At 34.0% G+C, this 22596-nt stretch overlaps 3 protein-coding genes across 3 annotated transcripts; all 3 read left to right on the top strand.

Annotated features, from left to right (window-relative positions):
- The first annotated feature begins 1530 nt into the window (after positions 1 to 1530).
- On the top strand, positions 1531 to 2419 carry LOC131634318 (uncharacterized). Its single transcript, XM_058904975.1, has 2 exons — positions 1531 to 1546; positions 1953 to 2419. Exons 1-2 carry the CDS (start codon positions 1531 to 1533, stop codon positions 2417 to 2419), a joined length of 483 nt encoding a protein of 160 aa, XP_058760958.1.
- Positions 2420 to 2766: 347 nt separating this feature from the next.
- Positions 2767 to 4047, top strand: LOC131634317 (uncharacterized). Its single transcript, XM_058904974.1, has one exon. The coding sequence runs from the start codon at positions 2767 to 2769 to the stop codon at positions 4045 to 4047; it is 1281 nt and encodes a 426-aa protein (XP_058760957.1).
- Positions 4048 to 11513: 7466 nt separating this feature from the next.
- LOC131634309 (protein WALLS ARE THIN 1-like) lies at positions 11514 to 14297 on the top strand. The gene is made up of 5 exons (XM_058904966.1): positions 11514 to 11740; positions 11910 to 11972; positions 12754 to 13321; positions 13565 to 13716; positions 13865 to 14297. The coding sequence occupies exons 1-5, from the start codon at positions 11514 to 11516 to the stop codon at positions 14058 to 14060; spliced, it is 1206 nt and encodes a 401-aa protein (XP_058760949.1). The 3' UTR covers positions 14061 to 14297.
- The last annotated feature ends 8299 nt before the right edge of the window (positions 14298 to 22596 follow it).

Here is a 22596-nt window from a genome sequence, read left to right as displayed (position 1 = left end):
AAACTTTTAAGATTAAAATTAGAGTTTAAAAATATTTGTAGAAAAGGTTTATTAATATGCAACGGGAAATAAAATTGCGGAAATACAGAGTTTAAGAGAAAAGAGAAGAACCACAGGAATTAAACAGGTTCCGTAAAAAACGACTTATTCATGTCCACAAGAGAAAGTAAACAAAAGAGTTTCTTTTAAAGAAAAAGAGTGAGAAGTAAGAAGATAAACCACATTTCTGGATGTAAAAAAGAGTGGAATGAGACCTCTATTTATAGGCTAGAAATTGACACAAAAAAAGAATAGTTTTTAAGGTCATTTATGACTTGCTAATTTATTAGAAATACGCCAATCAATTGATAGGCCTAAATTAATCGATTAACAAGCTCAAAAAGGAAATGAAAGATATTTAGACGTTGCCCATCATTAAGGCTCTGTCCTAATAGCCTAGGGTGCATTTTTGAATTGTTCCAATCGTTTGGAAGAAGTTCCAATCGACTGACAAAAGCAAAAACTTGCTCATAGCTTTTCTGACAACACCCAACTAATTTGGAACTACTTCGAGGAATTTTTCAAAATGCTTTCTGGAGAAAATTAAGTTTGAAAACTTGTTTGTGTGTGTGTGATTATCCATTCACTTTTAAAAGAAATCATTTATGCTTTTATAACATTTTCACTCGAATGTTTAGGCCGTTATTTCACATACTTCAAGTTTGCAAATGTTTCTATCTTGTTGACACTGTTTGAGTTTACATGAGATGAGGCTTAAGATATGTTCCTGTCGCAGCGTGAAAAATACCTAAGCGTATCGCACCCTCGCAACATTACATAGTCGCCACCGAACTTTATTTATTCTAAAAGGAAAGGGAAAATATTGATAAAACCCACAAACAATGAAAATTGGTCATCGCAACCGAATTAGGGCTCGAGAGTCGGTTATGTAAGGGGAAGGTATTAGCACTCCTCACATCCATTATACTCAATGGTACCAATTTAGTTAGTCCCGTGAACGATTGTTAGCATGATTTTTACTTGTGATTCTTTATTTATTATGCGAGGAGAAAGAAAGAAAAGGGGTCTTGGTTTTTATTATTGTGCTCGACAAGATTTCAGAATCTCGTGCCTACGTATCCTCATAGTGCAATGAAGAAATCAAAGCTTCGTAGTTCGTGGTAGAAAATGATTGTGTGTTGGTTGATTTTAATGAACGATGTATGAATCGCTCTTTGTGAAAAGGTTTACGATCGCACGGGGACGAGAAAAAGAAATTTGACGGGGTGAGATTGATTTTAAGTGGAAGTGAGTAACTGGTTCAAACAAAGTATACACTGAGCCCTCCAATACATTACCACGTTTAATGCAAAATAGGTTTTGGAAAATGTCTTTGAAAAGGGGCTTGATGTTGATCAAGTATTTGGCTTATTTGAAGTTTATTTGAAAATGATTTGATTATGATCAGACTTGGTGTTATCCAATGTTTATTGGATTGAATTGAGAAATGGGCTCGAGGTTGAAAAAGGTTTGAACGACAACACAATAATCATGGAATTGAATGCGGGTTGGTGCCATATTTTGAAAATCACTTGATGTTGATCAAGCATTTTATTCTTAAGAAAGATTGATTTTATTTTTTCAATGATTAATTATCTAATATTTGAGTAACCCTAAACAAATATTCAAGCAATGATAGGTGCATAAATGCATACAATACCTAAACCCCAACGGAAACCCTAAACCCCAATTCACTAATTTTCACGGCAGTTAAGTTACATTGGAGGGTACTCTCTCTGCTATGGGTTTCCCTAGTTCTATGGTCTCCCTCATCAATAGGTGTATCTCGTCGGTATCCTACAAGATTCTGTTGAATGGTCAGCCCAGTAGAAGTATAAAGACGGAGAGGGGTCTCCGACAAGGAGACCCTCTGTCCCCTTATTTATTCATAATGTGTGTTGATGTTTTTTTAGGTTTAATCAAGACGGCTGCTCAAAACAATAAGATTCATGGTGTGCAAGTTGCCCGTAAAGCTCCGTGTATTTCCCACCTTTTCTGCCTATTGTTCTTTTGTGCAAACTCAGCGGAAGCAGATTGTGTTTTGGAAATCCTAAAGACTTATCAAGAATCTTCGGGACAGATGGTTAATATGGAAAAATCTGAGGTATCATTCAGTCAGAATGTGCGGGACGAGGATAGAAATCTGATCCGTAACAGGATGTGTGTCAAGACTGTGGACCGTCACTCCAAATACCTGGGGCTTCCGGTGATTTTTGGTAGATCAAAGAAGGAGATCTTCGCCATGGGGGTTGAAAGGGTGTGGAAAAAGATGAAGGGATGGAAGGAGAAAGTTTCTATCACGGGCGGGGAAAGAAGTCTTAATCAAAGCCATTGCTCAGGCGATCCCAAATTATGTGATGAGTTGTTACAAACTGCCTGAAGGAACCTGCCATGAAATTGAATCGCTGTTTGCGAAATTCTGGTGGGGATCTAAAAATGGGGCTCGGAAAATACATTGGCTCAGCTGGGAGAGATTGTCAGGTTCCAAAAAGAATGGTGGTATGGGGTTCAAAGAGATAAGCAGTTTCAACACAAGCATGCTTGGCAAACAATATTGGAGGCTCCTTACAGGTGAGGCTTCACTTCTTTCAAAGGTGTTTAAAAGCAGGTACCATCCCCGGTGCGACATTTCTGAGGCGGCAGTGGGGTTTTCCCCAAGCTACGCTTGGCGGAGCATTCTTAGTGCGCGCGATTTAGTAAATTTTGGTGTTAGGTGGAGGATTGGGAATGGCGAAAAAGTTCGTATTTGGCATGATAACTGGTTGCCTCAAAAGTTCAACTTCAAAGTCCAAAGCCCTATTCAATTTTTTGCCATCGGATGCGAAAGTTAGCTGTCTCATTGATCTGGATTTGGGCTGCTGGTGTAATTCTCTGATACAGGAGGTTTTTGTTCAAGAGGAGGCGAGACAAGTTCTTGCTATACCCCTCTCTTTCCGTAGACCTGTGGATGAGCTTATTTGGAATTATGAAAAAAGCGGAAACTACTCTGTGAAGTCAGCATATCACCTGCTAGTGCATGGAAAACGCAGCAAAGGCCCGGGCCCTTCTAGTGTCTCTTACCACAAGCTGGGGCAGAAAATTTGGCAAGCCCGTTTGCACCCCCGTGTCCGAAATTTCCTTTGGCGCCTTGCAAAAGATATTCTCCCAACAAAGGAAAATCTCCAAAAGAAGGGCATTACTTTGGATACCTCCTGCTCTTTCTGTCAAGCTGCTCCCGAAACGGCGCACCATCTCTTCCTGCAGTGTGAATTTGCTAGGTCTGTGTGTTTTTCTTCCTGTTTTGGTCTGCGACTTCCTTTAAATTCTGATTTGAATGATTGGATCTATGGCTGTTTGGATGACTCGGACGTGATAGGCGATCAGCTAAAGTGCTCTCTGTTGTGGCAACTTTGGAAAACTAAAAACCTATTGTTGTACCAACAAAAGTCTGTTGAGCCTTGGATTGTTGCGGAAGAAACTTTGGTTGCTGTTAAGGAGTTCAACATAACAAATCCGTGTGTCAAAGTCAAGACTCCTTCCTTTAATTCGCTTGAGACCCCTTCAGACCATGAGGTTTACACCATGAATGTAGACGCTGGCTGCTTCGAGGATGGCTCTGTTGCCTTTGGTTGTTTGATTAAAAATCAGGATGGGAATGTTCTCTTAGCAGCATGCAAGAGAGAAGAAGTCTCGGTTTGTCCTTTGATAGGTGAAACTTTAGCCATCCGATGGAGCTTACAAGTTGCTAAGGAGCTGAAGGTGGAGAGAATCCTTGTTCAATCTGATGCTTTATCTGTTGTGGATTGTATTAATGCGGTTTCGGTGCGGGCGGATATTGATCATGTGATCCGCGACTGTCAATTTCTCCTTTCTAGCTTTAAGTTTGCATCTGTTGTCTTTATTAATAGGTCTTTTAACAGTGATGCCCATTCTTTTGTTGGTTTGGGTAATCGTTTCGGTTCGAGAACCTGGCTTGAAATGCCCTCCTGTTGTAATTCTATTTTTGTTTGCCCAGCTGTGGCCTCTTAATGAAATAGTTTTGCTGTAAAAAAAAAAGTTACATTGGAGGGTTACAAGAGATACGGAAAAACAAACATACAAGTGATAGAAGGGAGAGGGGCACACTATTGTTTGAATGAAATTGAAACCCTAAATGGGCTCAAAGCCAGCTAAGTAAAATAAAAAATAGAATACAATGCAATGAGGTGCATACTTAGCAAAATGGGGTACATATAGAAATGGGGTGGTGCAAGGAAACTAAAAATTGACCTTATGGGTTCAAGGCCTATTTAACCAAACACCAAAACCTTAATATTCTAAAAAGAAGGAAATTTAAAGAAAATAATAAATTGAAAGTAGAAAACAGAATAAGTTGGACACCCTTTTTTATCTCTCTACGAGAAAAACAAATGAATCAATAAAAAAAGTTTTGACTTTTCAAAACAAAATCCCAGCCACTAAACGCATGACATGTGGCACCCATTAATATTTAATTAAAAAAGAAAATAAATGAGTAAACAGATCAAATGATTTTCATGTGCAAGCTTTTTCCAGAAAATGAAAGGTGAGTATGGAATAAGTTTGGTTACAGTAAAGAATGGAAATATAAACTAATGTCTTTCTATTTATAACAATAATGTAGGGTTTTCTATTTTTAAAAAATGGCACTTATGTCTTTGGTCTGGTTATTACTTAATGAAAATATAAACTAGAAATAAATTACAACTAAGTAACATTTTTATTTTAGTTTTTTCAACTGAAAAAAGAGACCGGAAAATACATAAAACGATTGAAATCGGACACCTTCTAAATCGAAAAAAAAACACTTAGCCACACACAACGAAGTTCAGTAAAATAGACTGGAAATGATAAAAAAATACAAGTAAAAATACCTGGTTAAACAAGCTCTGGCTGTACAAGAAATAATCGCAAACGGAGTCAGAAAAATAAAATGTCTGATCACAATGTCTGATCACTTCGTCTAATCTACCTGTAGAACCAAAATTTATTCTAATCAAATTTTGATCACTCCCACGCAATGTATGTAACAATGTAAGGAGATATAAATGCATGAAGCGTTATTTCATGAAATTTTTTGAATTTTTAATGATGCAAATGCTGACTTCAGTTGACTTTTGGTCAACCTAAGGTATGATTGACTGATTAATGATGTAAATGCGATGAATTAGTGACCCCGGGGATAAATTGGGGTACGCTAGTTCTATTTGGTTGCCATTATCAGAGAGTCAAGTCCATCAAACCAATGTTTTAAAAATCAGACCAGTCATTAAACGGATGAGAGTACTGGGTCACTGGCTCATTGGTTGAACCATTGGATCATTGGTCAAACCGCGTGACTAAATCAGATTAAATTAGATAACTCGATTGAATAAACCGATCTCTATTGCAAAATAATATATCTATTAAATCGGTCGAACTGGATGACTCAGTCTCTAAAAAATATCACGACACCTACAAAATTTTAAAATTTCAAACTATCATAATTTCACATGTTTATTCTTTACATTCAAATTCTAAATATAATCATCACTCACAATAAAATAATACAAAATATAAATTTAAATAAATTTTGAACTAGGTCTAATTGCTGGTTCAACAACATACCTGGTCCAACAGTCAGACCAAACTGGTGATCACTCCGGTTCCCAGTCTGACCGGTCCGATCGGCCGGTTCGGTTTTTAAAACACAGCATCAAACTCTAATATTTTGGTTTTCATCTTTAATTGCTTTAGCCGCTTTATGCTTGACTCTAGTTGTTTGTCATTAAGGACTAGTTGTCATCGTTAGACATTAGTTGTCATCATCAAATGTTGTTGTACTTATTAAAGGTATATCACCTAGAAGTAACCTAGAAAATAAGGTTTCACATTCTCTCACTTTTTGATGATGACAACACATCTCTCAAGGGATGTGGTAAAAGAGATAACATAAGTGTGTTTGGAGTAATTAAAGTCCCTTTCAGTTAAATAGATAGTAAGCTCTGCTCCCCTTGAGATTATACTTCTCCCCCTTTGTCGAAATTCAAAGGCAGGTAAATATGCATTACAACAAAGAAAGAAGAGTATATGATTTCCTCTTGACCGCCCCCGTAAAACAAGTAGCCACTTAAAGGTACAACAATTGGGTAAGGCCTCAAGAATTCCATCTTGGTGACCTTGTATTGAGATAGGCCAATGTAGGAGGAAATAATTCTTGGAACAAAAAGGTCGCAACAAACAAGGAAGGACCATACAAGATCAAGACTAGCATGGGAAATTGAGCATACACCATGGAGACTTTACCTAGAGAGAAAATCCCAAGAACTTTACCTAGCAAGTGTTCTTCTAAATTATGCCTATGTAAGGTGAAAATAGATCTTCGATGTAGTACCTTTAAAATAAATAAAGGAATAATATTCATTGATCTGTATGATTATCTTTAGGGAACATGACCTATAAGGCAGAACACAAAGACAGGGCAAGCGAAGCAGAATTTTGCACAACTTTCACTTCATTTCTACTCACTCTAGAGTGTTGGAGGTGGAGCCCTAGGTACGTTGGCCTCGGACCGGGTTTTACCCGGGGGTAGGGAAGAGAAATCGACCTTTGGCAGGGCATGCTACCTAGAGATGCCTAACTAAAGTTAACGTCAACCTGTCCACGCCGCCGATATGATGTACTAAAATTATATAAGACTATATGATGAAATAAAATCATTCAAGACTATAAAATGAAATAAAATCATTCAAGACTAAACATTAAAAAGAAATCAACTAGGTGTGGAGTGAAAAAATAGAATCACCGTGACACCTTAAGAATATTTTATTTAGTTTAATTTCACTAATTAATTTAGGTTATTTAATAATGTTGATTTCTAATTATAAAAATATTCCCTTTTGTTTTACTTAATTTATTTATTCAATTAGTTATACATATTTGCTTTCTCGATTAAATTAAAACTTATACCCTTTACATAGTAAAAACAATCCAAATTGTACAAAGTACCATTTAAGTGCCAAACTTCTTTTCTCAAATCAAAACAAATTTTTGTACACAGTCAAACTACGACTAAAGCATTAACGTAAGACTAGTGATCAAACTTGGTCAATCAAAGATGAAGGGTCTCTTGGAATTATGCCTCTTCAGATTTCCAAGTACTTGGATACTAGCCATATAGCCAGCCTTTCTAATACTTGTTATCTTTAAAATATTTTTGACTCGATCCAATAACCTCTTTTTCGTAAAAAACGGATTAAATAAGGCCTCTTGGACATATGTCTCTGTAGGTTCCTGAGTATTTGAGTACAAGTCGTATCGCATGCCATTCGGATACCATTAAACCTCTCTAAATTTTATAAATCACCTTAAAGCCTATAAAGGAACAATCAAGATGCTTGTGGGATCGACCAAGGATGTTCCTATCATTTAGGAAGCTTGTATACACTCCCTAATGGATTAGGTGCCTTAAACAATGGGTGAGAGCAAGACATTATACTTCTTAATCAATTAAGAAAACTCCTAATCGATTAAGACAAATAATTATTATAGTGTATCCTTTTTAGGAATTGGGGTTGTTGTATATTGAAGCTCATAACTTATATACTTTCCCACTTTCTACTCTCTTTTTCCCCATTTCTTTCTTTTTCACTATACTGCCTCTGTGCTTTAAGAGTAAAAAATATGAGTGAGGCTTTTAGTTGTGGTGTTGGGGTTACTCTTGTAATTTACATAAGAAGACTCTGTCTCTTGTATAATATCTCTTGTGAGAAGTTTTTGTTTGGTTACTGAGCCAAACCAATAAAAGCTCTTGTTTAGTTTGAGAGATTAGTCAGTTAAAATCTCTATTTGGTTCTTGAGCTCAACCTGATGTAAAAGCTCTTGTTTTGTTGGTGTAAAATTTCTTGTTTGGATCCAAGATTTTCTTGATGTAAAATCTCGTGTTTGGTTTGCATGATAGCTCATGTACAACTCATGTTTGGTTATAAGAAGGTTTGTGGGATAACTTGTGAAAAGATCACATTTGATATACTATAAACTCTCAAGTGGGATTTCTAGTCGTCCCCTATTATGCATCACTCGTCCCCTATTATGCTTGTGTCAGCTGGTTCCTTACTAACATATGAAACATATGGAATGTCTTGTCCTTAGACACTAATAGAATGGAAAGCTCATTGAAAGGCGCGACATCATTTTCTCATGAAAAATAGGAGGAATAACGTTTTCCACATCCCACACTCCTTAGAGAGGAGCAAAATAATCACTCTCTAGATCCAAAGATCCCAGCCTAATAGATCTCTACAAATGCCTCAACCGCAAGGTTGAGAGAGATATCATTATATTCACCTAAGATTCACAAATACAGAGCTTCTCATCACTCTGTGTCAGCTTGATCTAACCAATCAACAACTCTGAAACACCACACACAATTGTTTACTAATAGATTTAAACATATAGATAAGACTTTCAAGACATATTAACTAGCATAATTAGTCTGTCTTAGACCAGGGAACAATGGACTCAATTTTAATTAATTAGTATCGTGAATACAAGGAGACATTAGTCTTAATGACCATAAAGTGGTCTTGATGACATGTAGTATTTGGGTTTTATCTGCAACCATCAAAGCATGAATGGGAGAATTCATACAAATCAGAATTTAGTCCTATCCTACACTTAGAGCTGTCAAAATGGGCCGAAGCCCATTTGGCCCGAAATTTTTTAGGGCCTGGGCCTCATTTTTCGAGCCCATTTACATCCGGGCCTTTTTTAGCCCGGCCCTAAAAAGCCCTAAAAAATATGGGCCGGCCCATGCCCGTATGGGCCATGGGTAGCCCACCGGCCCGAAAAAATTAAATATTTTTAATATAATTAAAATTTATCCTTTCCTGATTATAATCATTATAAAAATTTATAACATTTTCTTGTTATAATTATCATAAAATTATAATTGTCATGAATATTTATAACTTAAAATTTGTTGGAACAAGTTATTTAATTATTTGTGCTACATTATATAATTTGTGATGTATTTTGGATAGTTTAAATTAAGTTAATGTGTTGTTTTACAATTTAATTATTAACTTATATGGATTATTTAGAAATTATAATTTTGGATATAAAATTTAATATATATATATATATATATATATATATATATATATATATATATATATATATATATATATATATATATATATATATATATATATATATATAAAATGTATTCTTACATGCAATTATATGGTTACTTACAAAAATAAGGAGAAAATTTTAATTTTTTTATAGAAATGAGCCCGTTTAGGGCCGAAGTCCATTTAGGGCCGGGCCTGGGTAGTAAAATTAGAACCCATTTAAAAATGAATATTTTGGGCCCGGCTCTAAAAAGCCCGAAGCCCATATGGGCCGGCCCATACGGGCCGGGTAGCCCATATTGACCGCTCTACCTACACTAATGTAAAGTAACAATGATTTACTTTGGAAATCATATTTGGCGCCCACAGTGGCATCTTATAAAAATGACATAGGCCTCAAATTCAATCCAAGTTATGCTAATACTAGTGGCTACGATGACGACGAAGCTACTTTTGATGACAATGACGAAGAAGATGTCGCAGTGATGAGGAGCCATGAAAAGTGTTAGTTCTCCTTCTGGAATCACATGTTTTTTGGGAAGAAATTCTAAAAAAATTGATCAATAAATTTAAATTTTTAAATGAACATTCAGATAACTTAAATTTAGACGGTACTTATTTATCACTCATTAATGAATATTTATTCTTTAAACATAAAGTTGATATGACTTGTTAGAAGATTTTTTTTTTTTTTGGTTTATCACCACCGGTAATTCTGACATCAAGTGATTTCAGCCCCCTCCCGATCCGTAGTTCGACCTACCAAGTTTAGCGTCAATCACCACTGAACCAACTAACGATTTGTTAGAAGAATTTTTTTTAATAACCATGTTTTTATTTTAAAATACAAACAAAGTAATATTTCAAAAAAATTACCCAACTAATCATGTTTGGGGTGTTTTTTACTTATGCCCCATCCCATATGGCACCTCCTTTTTTTTTTTTTTTAAATTACCTGCAGATTTAGTGTTACCTGCGGATTTACCTGCGAATTTACCTGCGAAAATATTTAATGTTTGATTTACAGGTAAATCCGAAGGTAACACCAAATTCGCAGGTAACTGGAGTTTTTTTAAAAAATATAGGAGGCGCCATGTGGGTTGGCGCTAGGGATGTAAATGAATATCCATGGGAGGGATAGTACGATATCCATGTCCGTCTCGTTGAATAAATATGATATCCATATCCGCGCCATATCCGTCAGATATCCGCTAAATGGATAATCCGTGGTCTGTAAATATTCGCGGATATTTACAGATATCCATGGATAACACTATTTTTCTAAAATTATATTTTTGAAAAAATATTTTCAATTTGTTTTTAAGACACAAGATGTTATTATCACATAACATTCATACAAATCTATCTTATTTTAACAACAAAATTTCATCACATTAATTTACTTCATTTTCACCAAAGCATAATATCCATACATTTTATTTTTAATAAAAAAACAATGATATTGTGTTGTTAATTATGGTGGAAGAGCGGATGACAGATAAGTAGAAAGGATTGCTGCTTGGATGGAAAAAAAGTAATACTGATTGGTTGGACAGTGAAATTATTGAAGTGAGGTATGGAGTACTGAAAAAACTTAAATATGAAATGAGCAATAAAATTTGTATAGAATATAACTGAGACTAGTTTTCTAATTTTTTAGAAGATGAAAAGATAGAGTATAATAAACTAATAATATTTAAATCATTTTTATAATTTACTAACGGATACAGATATCTCCAGATATGGGTAACATTAAATCCGTATCCATTAATAAACGGGTTTTTAAATATCTATTTATTTTATTCGTGGATATCTTTTAAACTATCTGCCCCTACTCCTGACGGATTTTATCTGCGGATATCCGCATGTATGAATATTTTTGCCAGTTGGCACCTACGTGGAAAACACCCCAAACATGATTAGTGGTGTAATTTTTTTGAAATATTAGTTTGTTAGAGAATGTTCATAATCTATACATCAATTTCAACATTTTTATCTAGGTATATTGTCATTTATTTACAATAATACTATTAATGAAAATAATTCTAATTACGGTGTCTTTTCAGTTTTAAGAAAATAGCATAAATCAAAACTAAAACATGATTTACCTGTTAACAATTTTTAGTTTTAAAAATAGAAAATTAAAATCAAATTTGACAAACAAATTTTTAAAACAAGTTCCTTAAACAAACTTTATAGTTTTTAGTTTTTAAATACAGAGAAAAATAGTTTTAAAAAACCTTATATATTCCCTTTATTTTCATCCTCTCTTCACCACCTTCTACCTCTATTTTACTAAACCTAAATTATTTATTCAATATTCTATATACTTTATATTGATAGTGTGACAATTATTTTCCAACAATGGCTGATTCAGATTCAGTTTCAGTTTCTTCAAAGAGAATGTGGTGTTCAATTCCTGAAAGGTTTCAACTGCATGCTGCCATGTTGGCTTTACAATTTGGTTATGCTGGCTTTCATGTTGTCTCAAGAGCTGCCCTTAATATGGGAATTAGCAAATATGTGTTTCCTGTCTATAGGAACATTATAGCTCTTATTGTACTTCTTCCCTTTGCATATTTCTTTGAAAAGTTAGTACCCTTAACATTTGTGTATATTATATTATTTTAATTAAATGATAAAATTTTGTCAAAAATATAGTCACTTGATATTAATATAACATATAGTTTTTTTTTAGTACTATATGTTTATTTAATTATTATATGTGATTCTCACCTTCTTTCTTTTTCTTTTGTTCAGGAAGAAGAGACCACCTATTAATTTCAACTTTCTCTGCCAATTCTTTTTTCTAGCACTGGTTGGGTATGTCTTATATTTTAATATATATTTTATGCTCTACATTATTTTTATTCAATAATTTTATATCTATATTTTTGTCAATTTTTCATAAATTTAAATCTTATTAATTTTTTTAAAAAATTTCATAAATCAATGATACGACTATTGTGCTGTTACAATGTTTCATTCTGATTTATAATCACTTTAAAACCTTTAAGGGATGAAACTCAATAAAATTGTAAAATAATTATGGTTTAAATGCAATTTTTTTCTGTAAGTTAGTGAGTTTTTGATTTTCGTTTCTGTAAGTTTTTTTTGTCTGAGTCCCTATATTTTACTTTCCCGTTTGTTTTAGTCCCTAAAATCAAAATCTGCACGAAAATCTACAGAAACTACATATAAATGGTTTGATAACTTACATGAAGGAAACTCAAAAACTCGCTAACTTACGAGAACCAAAAGTGAATTTAAGTCAATAATCATTACTCCCTCCGTTCCTTTATAATTGTTACTTTTGTGAAAAAAATTTGTTTCTTTTTAAGTGTCACATTTCAAAGTTCAAGAAAATATTTTTGTTGTTTTGTCAAAATTACCCTTTATCATTATGATAGAGAGAGAAAAAGTTAAATAAAGTATTAAAAAGTTTAAGGTATTATTGGAAAAATAATTATCATTACTTAAAAAGTAACAATAATCATTGGTTGTCTTGGTATGTGGAAAAACTTAAAAAGTGACAATTATAAAGGAACGGAGGGACTATATATATGTATGGTTTGATAACAATTATGTATTTTGTATGAAACAGGATTACAGCAAACCAAGCATTCTACTTGCTTGGCTTGGAGAACACAAGTCCAACCTTTGCATCAGCTGTACAAAACTCTATCCCTGCCATAACATTTCTGATGGCAGTAATTTTAAGGATAGAGCGAGTCAAGATTAACAGAAAAGATGGATTGGCAAAAGTAGGAGGAACAGTATTATGTGTAATTGGTGCAACAATAATTACATTATACAAAGGTCCAATAATATATACTCCAAGTAGACACTTAAATAACACATCAACAATGATAACTCAAGTAACAACAACAACAACACCAATAATTGATTTTTGGAAAATGACACTTGGTGATGCTAAGGGAAAAAATTGGACACTTGGTTGTGTTTATCTTTTTGGACATTGTTTATCTTGGTCTGCTTGGCTTGTGTTTCAAGCACCTATTCTTCAGAAGTATCCAGCCCGTCTTTCTCTCACTTCTTATACATGTTTCTTTGGTCTCTTGCAATTCCTTCTCATCGCTTTGGTTTGCGAAAGAAATTCGCACGCTTGGTTATTTACCTCAAGCGGCGAAGTTTTCACTATGTTATACGTAGTAAGTTATCATCACTATTATTTTCTCTGATCCTTATTATAAGAGAGAGTTTACTTTCTCTGGTCCTTATTATAATAAGGACCAGAGAGAGTATTATGTTTAATTATAGTTTTAATCATTCAATTTTTGAAAGATTCAAACTTCTTAACACACGAGCTTTTAAAAAAAATTGAATTTTTTTTCTTCTATTGAATAAAGAATTTTTATTATTATTTGGATTTAAACATCTATTGATAATTGCAGGGAGTGGTGGCATCTGGAATTGCATCTGCAGTACAAACTTGGTGTATTGATAAACAAGGTCCTGTGTTTGTTGCTATATATCAACCTATTCAAACTTTTGTTGTTGCTTTCATGGCTTCTATTGCTTTAGGAGAAGAGTTCTACTTGGGAGGGTTAGTCTTAAACCTAATTAAATTCCTTAATTAGAATATTTATGATAAATGTTACATATCAATTTTACAATTTATCATAAAAACTATACAAATTATTTTTCTTAGTAATTGAATTTTATTTATATACTAATCTTCCTTTTTATTATAGGATCATTGGTGCAATATTGATTGTAGCCGGACTATACCTTGTTTTGTGGGGTAAAAATGAAGAGAGTAAATTTTCAAAGGAAAATATTGCAATTGCACCACCCACTACAGAACATAGAAGCATTACATCCACAAGTATTGCTAAGGAATCATCACTTAATCAACCATTTATCTCTTCATCAACGGAAAATGTTTGATTAAGATATTAAATCAAGTACTACCATCTTATGTCATGAAGTTTGTGTGTGATGTGATCCAATGTTTTTTATTTAGAATGTGAGTTTTAATGGAAATATTGTAAGAGTGGATGTAAATTAAAATAGGACCTAGAGCTTTATGTAACTAGCCCATTAGAATTTAGGATTAAATATGTTTTTCCTCCTTATAAATATCTCAAATTTTATTTTTTGTTCCTATTAAAAAAATACATATTTTGGGCTCTACAAAAATTTTATGCGTGCAGTTTTAGTCCGTACTATTTTCTGAAATTTTGAAAATTATGTAATTACCTTTTAACTTTTAAATTTGAGAATAAGTTTTTTCATACATGTTAAGAATACTGTAAAGTATTTATTTACCAATTTTTTTTTTTTTTAAATTAGAAGAATTAAATATGAATTTTTAAAATTTTAAAAGATAATGATAAAAATAATGAAAATCTCGATTTAGAAATCAAATCCTAAGTTCCTTTTTTTTTCAAGAAACTTTTTATAACGTTCTAAACATGTCTACAAAGTAATCATTCAAAAATACACATTGGTTTAACAGCAGAGACTAAAACTTCTAGGCTGACCACATACCAAGGATAGAGAAGTCCAATAAAGATAAGACTCAGTCTAAGAGCGTGTACCAGAATATATTAAGAGCTCAGTGCAACTGTGAACATAAAATCCACACTTAAGCATCTCCTTTCGAGTATTTCCCATTTTCAAATATAATCAAACAGTCTCTAGCATATCACATTTACTTGACTTGGACATTGGAGTACTAACCTTATTGGTTTTCCCCTTTCTGTCCCACCGTAGATAATCTTTTGCCGCACCATCCGACCTCACACATTCATATCTATTATTTCTGGTTCTTGATCAGAATAATGGCATGTATGTAAGAATTAACTTTAGCTTCTCATGAATTCTCACCATCAAATCTTTATAAATCCAAAGTCACAAATCACTACAGTGATCTCCCTCAAAATATGAAGAAAATGTACCCTGTAACACCACTTTTCTATCCCTAAATAAATCATATATTAACAGAGTGATAAAGCATGCATATAAGCAAAGGGTGCCACACGTCGTTTCCACAACAATGAAAAACAACAAAACAAACATACATATCATACTTCTGATCATCATCATAACACATTTGAAAACTTCATGTTCCATCAATATGCATATCGCAACGGAATAATATTTTCTCAAGCATTTCAATGATCATATCCCATACTATAATCATCTACTAACACAATGACATTATCACATCATAAATATGTCATAAGAATTCAAACATCGGCACCAAGGCCACTTAACACAATATATCCAAATAAAATGTTAACTATGAGAATATATAACACTAACTCAAAACAACAAACATGAGTTCAAATACCCCCAGTGTTACATGATCAGAGCATCGACCCACTACCTAATCTAAACAAATTAACCGAACAAGCTCCTTGGCTAATCCTCGTGCAAGCACAACTACTCGTCCGAACCTGCGCGATGTCGCATAGAACCTCATTCAAACAGAAGGGTGAGAATTCACATCATTGTAAATATATATAATATGAACAAAGAGTATAGTATACAATTAATCCAACAATTCATCCCACTTCATAATTTAAATGAGTTCCATAAATATTGCACATAGCACAAATTTCCGATTATCACATAAGCACACATTAATTCAAACATCACATAACAACCATTATGACTCCAAATGCAATTAATGTGACTCATGTATGTGGTACCAATGTGAACATCAAGCTCACCGCTCCCGATTCCATATTCAAGAACCAGAACCACGCTTCTGATCCGGACAAGACCAAATCCCTCAAATATGAATGTATAGTCCACCGCTTCCGACTCCACAAAGGAACAAAGTCACACTTCTATTTCCACACAAGGATCAAAGCCCAAACTGAAGTATCATCTCCCTATGAATGCATGTGCAACAAACTCACAATATATGTAATTAAGATTATCACACAACCTTAATTATCCAAGCATATCACAATAATTCGCCATATTCGAATTATCCACCAAAATGTTGCATAACACACATTTACCATCAATAAGGCATACACATAGCATTTATTGATTACACATAACATATAGCACACAAGCCAATTCATGTTATTCACACCATTCACCAAAAACATCATATACATATACCAAAATCGAGTATCACGTACGAATTCATTTTTCGATTCAAAACCTATCCAAACATCATTGAATAAATTATTAAAACACATGGAGATCCATCTTAAATCATAAGCATACAGGATCCCAAGTCAAAGAATAAAAAATCACAAAGTTGCATAACAGGCCGCGCTACGCGCGCCAAGTCAGAAGTTCCCACGCTACGAGCTCTCTGCCGGTGCGACGCGCCCTTTACAATATTTGGAAGAAAAACCCATTTTTTACAGCACTTCCGAAATCTGTTTTAAACCAAATAAACCCCACCAAACCACCAACAATCATGCATATAAGAGTTTCTAATCATAGTTCTACTATGGGTTATTAACATAACAACACAACTTGATTAAATCATCCAATTTCATGGATTATACACAAACCCTAACATTTTGAAAGTTATGAAATAGAGAGATGAAGAATCCTAAGCATACAAACTACCCATTTCATACCATACATACCCATAATAACAAGGATTCTCCCCCCACCTTTTGAAGATTCCTCTTCTTCTAGGTTTCCTTCTCTTTCTCTATTCTCCTCTTTCTTCCTCTATCTCTTCTCTTGTGTTCTCTCTCTTTTCTTTTACCAAATGAATATTATGATAATAATCTAATCCCACTCTTACTATCTTTCTCAACTAATGGGCTTATCATCTCTTACACCTCCTTATTACTTATTACTTCTACTAATTAGGCCCAATAGATATTTAATCATTATTCTACCAATAATTCAAATAACTCAATTAACACAATAACACACAATTAAATAGTTATCACACTAAGTAATAATTAAATAAATAACTACTAAATAATTATTTTAATAAATAAAATAGAAAAATTGGGATGTTACATACCCAACTGTTGTGATCACCATAGGTTTTCCAACTCAAAGATCATCCTCTTACCTTATCGGTAATCTAATTGATGATGGACTATCTAGTAATAAAAAAAGGGACAAAAAGTCCACCATGAAACTCTTTGGATTCACTAATGGCAACCAGGAGGAAGAAAGAGTACACACATGTGTTAGAGTTATGGGAAAATGAGAAGAATGATGCGATTCCCAATGCAACGTTTCCATTAGTCGTAAATGCCTCAATAAGAAATAATTTGGTGTTTGGTATCCTAATTGACTATGGTATTTCTTTCAATATTATGTTCATCAACATATTTGTATTGGTAAAAAAGTACTGGTGTGCGTGTTTCTCCTACAAGGACAGTGAGACTTAGAGGCCTTAGTAGATATATATTACATTTTTATGGTGAGGGCTTGCTCACGGTAGTGAGAGGTCATGTGATGGTATTTGATTTTATTTAAGGGACCAACTCCACGTGACGTGAGAGGCTCTACTGGTGGTCGGTGCTACTTGATTGCATGCGGGCGGTTAGGTTATGTAACACCCTTCTAAACCCCGCGGCAATTTTTAAACAATTATATCAGAGTAAAACATAAACACAAGGGTGCCACAATTATATAAAATAAATAAACCCATCATGGTCAAGTCATGCTTCATTAGGAAACGGTTCACCAAATCGTAATTATATTTATCACAGTGGAATAAGAAACATTATCAAATACATCCAATGGAATCATAATCCAACACCAATAAAGTAGATTAATTTCATAAAAACTCTATAACTATCGTTCCCCAGTGTTACAGAATCAGAGCATGACCGACACGACCCAACATAAACGGATAAACTCTATGAGTCATCCTCACCAAGCATTAATGCCACTACTCCTCAATCTGAAAATGACAACATGTAAGGGTGAGTCTCATTCTCAATTAGTAAATATTATGCAATTCATAAGCAACAAGCATCATAATATACCGTTCACCCAATTATACATATTCAGATTCACATCCATTATTCATTAATTCTCACAATAATAGATTACAACACATACTGCAGAAATCCATACAATCATATTATGACAAAATGCATATGACACAACTGACACTATGCATGTGGTACCAATAAACAGTGGAATCAATCCACCTAACCGATCTACGCCTCATCGAGATACGACCCACCGACACAATTTCCACACAATGGGAAATATGTCCACCAACGATCCAAACATCACCGGGATCCAACATCAATGCATATGAATGGATGAAACACATATAACATACTTAAAACACACCGAATCACGATGAACAACTCATCTCAACACCACTTCACCGAATAAGTATGTACATGTTTTCAACATCATTCAAATAGTCATGCATCCATCACAATCATAATAACAAATCACAACCAATTCATCATCACATCAAACACATTGTCACACCTATCTCATATGCACACAATGTTCAATTCTCATCAAGTAATTAAATCGAGTTTTTAAAGAAATAAGGTCGGATAATACCAATATTCATCATTCATCATATAAAACATTTAATTACTTGCACAACGCCCAAAACGGCACTAAGAAATGATTCACGGATCAAAAGATACGTTATTTTGAAGTTTGGAAAAATTCACACACAGCAAGGTTCGCTCAGCGGAGCAAGGCAGAAGCGAAATCCTTCAGACCCCCGCTCAGCGGACCTCAAGTGACGTCAAACAGAAGCGAACTACGTTGGGACCTCCGCTCAGCGGACCCCCCTCCGCTCAGCGGACCTGCGATTTCAGCAAACCCCAAGTCTGCGATAGACCCTGCGATTTCACTCCCTTTTCACCCAAAAACGATTCCAGACATCACATACAGGCATATAATCATCATACATTCAATTATACACCATAAAACATCATCCAAACTCATTATTAACCAAATAGTTCACACAATTATCATCAATTCAATCCAATTTTAACACCCTAACCTAACAATCCCAATATCTAATTGAACCAAACCATACATCAATCTACCTATCACCTAAGACCACATAAGAGATACTAAAAGGAAGAGTCCCCCCTTACCTCGATGAATTTCTTGAATGCTCTCCTTCCAGTTTCACGTTCTTGCCTCTTTCTCTTCTCTTGCTCTTTTCACGTGTTCTTCCTTTTTTTCCCCAAATGGTTCCTTTTTCTTATTTTATGAAAAATAAAATAAAATAAATTAACCACAACTTAGTAAAAGGCCTAACTAATTAGCACCCCTCTTTTACTATCACCACACCATAAGCCCAATAGCTCTTACTCCATCATTTTTCAATTAAATCCAATTTAAATTCTAAAATTCCAATTATTTAATTTAAATCCAAATTAAATTAATAAACTGAAATTATGGGATGTTACAGGTTAATTGGGTGTTATGGTTACAAGGAGCGTGTTGTTATTTTTGGTATTAGATGATGTGTATGACTTATAGTGTCTCCCATGTCCCCTTGAGTGATGATGTATTTATAAGGATCTCTAAGACCTAGGGTTTTTATCCCTCTATATGGTCTTAACTGCTCCCCTCTCACTAGGGGAAGTTATTGATCGCCTATCTTCTAGGAGTCACCAAGACTCTCTCTCCCTCTCTCTCTCTCTATATATATATATATATTACTTGACTCCCAAGTTTAAAGAGCCCCTCGGGCGAGTCCCTTAGATCTCACTTGGGCAGAACAATTATGGGGAGAAGGTGCTCTATTCTAGAGTTTTAGCAAATATAACACTGCATATTCCCTTAAGCACGTGGACTTTTCTGTAAGGGTGAAGTGTTTAAAAACTATTCTCCCCTCTTTGGAATGAACCCCTCACCCTATTGACATTTCCCTTGACTAAGAACGGTCTCCTTTATGGTTCAGAACACGATCTTAAGGTGTATCTATATAGCATCATAAACATATACACTAAAGTAAGGGGAGAATGCATGTAAAGTTTTATTATTAATGTCCTCTATGATTGTAGTTATTTATATATAATTTAGATAATATGGTAAATATCTCTATTCTACTATTTTCAATCACTTTTATCATGAAATCTATTGTTGATGGATCTATCACAACAATAAGCTTGTATGTTATTCTAAGTTAATCATTCAAAGAAACAGGTTGATAACAATTTAACACATGACAAAAGAAATATTTAACAACACATTATTTAGCATAAAAGACTATATTATATTAACTTCACATTGCTAAACATAAAAGGTTTTAGCTCATTGTGAGCTTAGTACATACATTAATACTGGTTCCTAAGCTAATAATTCTTAAACACATGGTAAAAATAAATAACAACCTAAAAGTAACTTCTTTGTCTTCTTGCAATGGTTAGTCACCAAGAGACGACATCACTCACACTAGATATTGACAACATGCACTTTAAGGGATGAGAAGAAGAATCTCCACTTTGTTCTGCTCATTTCCTTTACTGGTTTTTCTCTAAGTGTTTCTATCTCTAAAAATTTTGAACTCCTTTCCTTTCCATCAAGATCTCCTTTTATAGTTACTTCAACTACGGTATTACGCATTATCTTGGATCATGGACTTGTGCATAATTGGAAAATGTGGCCCAAGGACAACAACAATATTCCCCTCATTTATCTTAATCCTTACCAATGCAGAATCAAGTATAGACAACAATTGAGAACAATGTGTAATGTGGCAGGATGGTGGAGCAGGGAATCAGGTGGCATTGTCCTTTGCAGTAGCGTGGCGCTGTAGTGGATGTACTATGATGCATAATTTTTGTCTTCTAGCACCTCACTCTCATCCGTTTACAAAATTAATTCAACTATTCTACAATCATGCATATTGTTGCCACGTGGGCCATAAGATTGTGAATGACGTTTCTCTTTTATCTCAGCTTCTTCCAGCTTTCTACTTTTAGTTGAGTAACAATTGTTGATCAAAAGTTAACTATACACAATCAACAAACACTTAAAAACTAACAAAAGATAGCATATATTATGCTTTTTTTAAACTACTCTAAAATAGTAAAATACAATTAATTAAACAACTGAATGATGAAAATGTAAAGAAAGATTAAAGTATTAAGTCTTGTAATAACTCACAAAATGTGAGTTATCACACCCCAAACTTGAATGATTACCTTTTATGCGGTGATGCAACATATAACATCAGAAAGAAATCACTTCCCTTTATCTCTTAATTTAACAGTTCAATTCATATTCAACTCAGAGTTCATCTCAGAAGACTGTTTTAAAAATTGGCATAACTAGTCTTACTTATATTGAGCTTTGTTAGTGTGTGTGTGTGTGTGTGTGTGTGTGTGTGTGTGTGTGTGTGTGTTTCCTAATGCTATCTGTCATGTTAGAACTCTTCAGCTAAGATAGCCAGCCTAAATCCTATTTTAGTTGCTTTATCCTATTGTCTAAGAATTTATTTTTTCAGTTTCAAAAGAGGGATTTGACTATATTTCTCTTGACTTTTGGTTCATTTGAACTTCAGGCTTACACATACATTTGTATTATAATTGATAAGTTTTGCTAGATGCTCCATCTTTTCACCTTACAAGATCTCACTTGTAATGAGCCTAACCTGTTACTAATGTGAAGACATTCACTGTTCCTCTAGTTTCGAGCATAATAACTTAATTGAATTGCTTTTTGGCTTACTTCATTCTTTTTACACACTTGTGTGTTTATTTATACATGTATTGTATCCTTTGTATTATTCTAAAGCAGTAGTTTTATCCTCCCCTAAACTAAACCCTACAATGAATCTTATTCCATACTCTAAGACAAATAGGTGCATTATTTGTTATCAAGACCTTGTTTCCAACATTATTAGCAGTCCAGTCTGAATTCTTCTAAGTCTTTAGAATTTTTGTTAGTTATGGGGATGAATTTAGTTATTTTCTTTTGCTTATATATATATATATATATATATATATATATATATATATATATATATATATATATATATATATATATATATATTCATGAAAAACACTTTTGGATGGCCTCCCTGAAGTTAATCAGGTGAGACCTCAATAGTTCTGTGTAATCGAGGCTCTTGATATGCTTGCATTTTTTGTATGATATTATTTTGTTGGTCCTCCCTCCTTCCATGGGAGGCCTCCTTTTTATACTTAACCCTTATGACCTCCATTCATCGTGTAATGACCTTCCAGCTCCCACAATCAATAATAATCTAAAACTCCTACTGTCACCATCATGAGATGTAATGTCCCCTCATTGATTTTCATAACGTTTGTATAGCAACTGGATTAGCGTAACCGGCATACCAACTTGGAATTTTGACTCATCCGACTTGGCATGACTTTGTCCCACCTCTTTGCTCAATGAACTGGGTCGGTATAACCTTACTCGCGTTCGACTTCATGTCCCGGTGTCATACCCCATTTTTTGCCCCTTAATTTTTTTTATCTGATGCACATTTTCATTTTTGAAAACTCAACCAAAA

The sequence above is a fragment of the Vicia villosa genome, unplaced genomic scaffold (genome assembly GCF_029867415.1).
Source record: "Vicia villosa cultivar HV-30 ecotype Madison, WI unplaced genomic scaffold, Vvil1.0 ctg.001280F_1_1, whole genome shotgun sequence".
In the NCBI taxonomy this organism is placed as follows: domain Eukaryota; kingdom Viridiplantae; phylum Streptophyta; class Magnoliopsida; order Fabales; family Fabaceae; genus Vicia; species Vicia villosa.
Note: the sequence above shows the minus strand (reverse complement) of the source record. Positions and strands in the feature narration are given on the sequence as shown.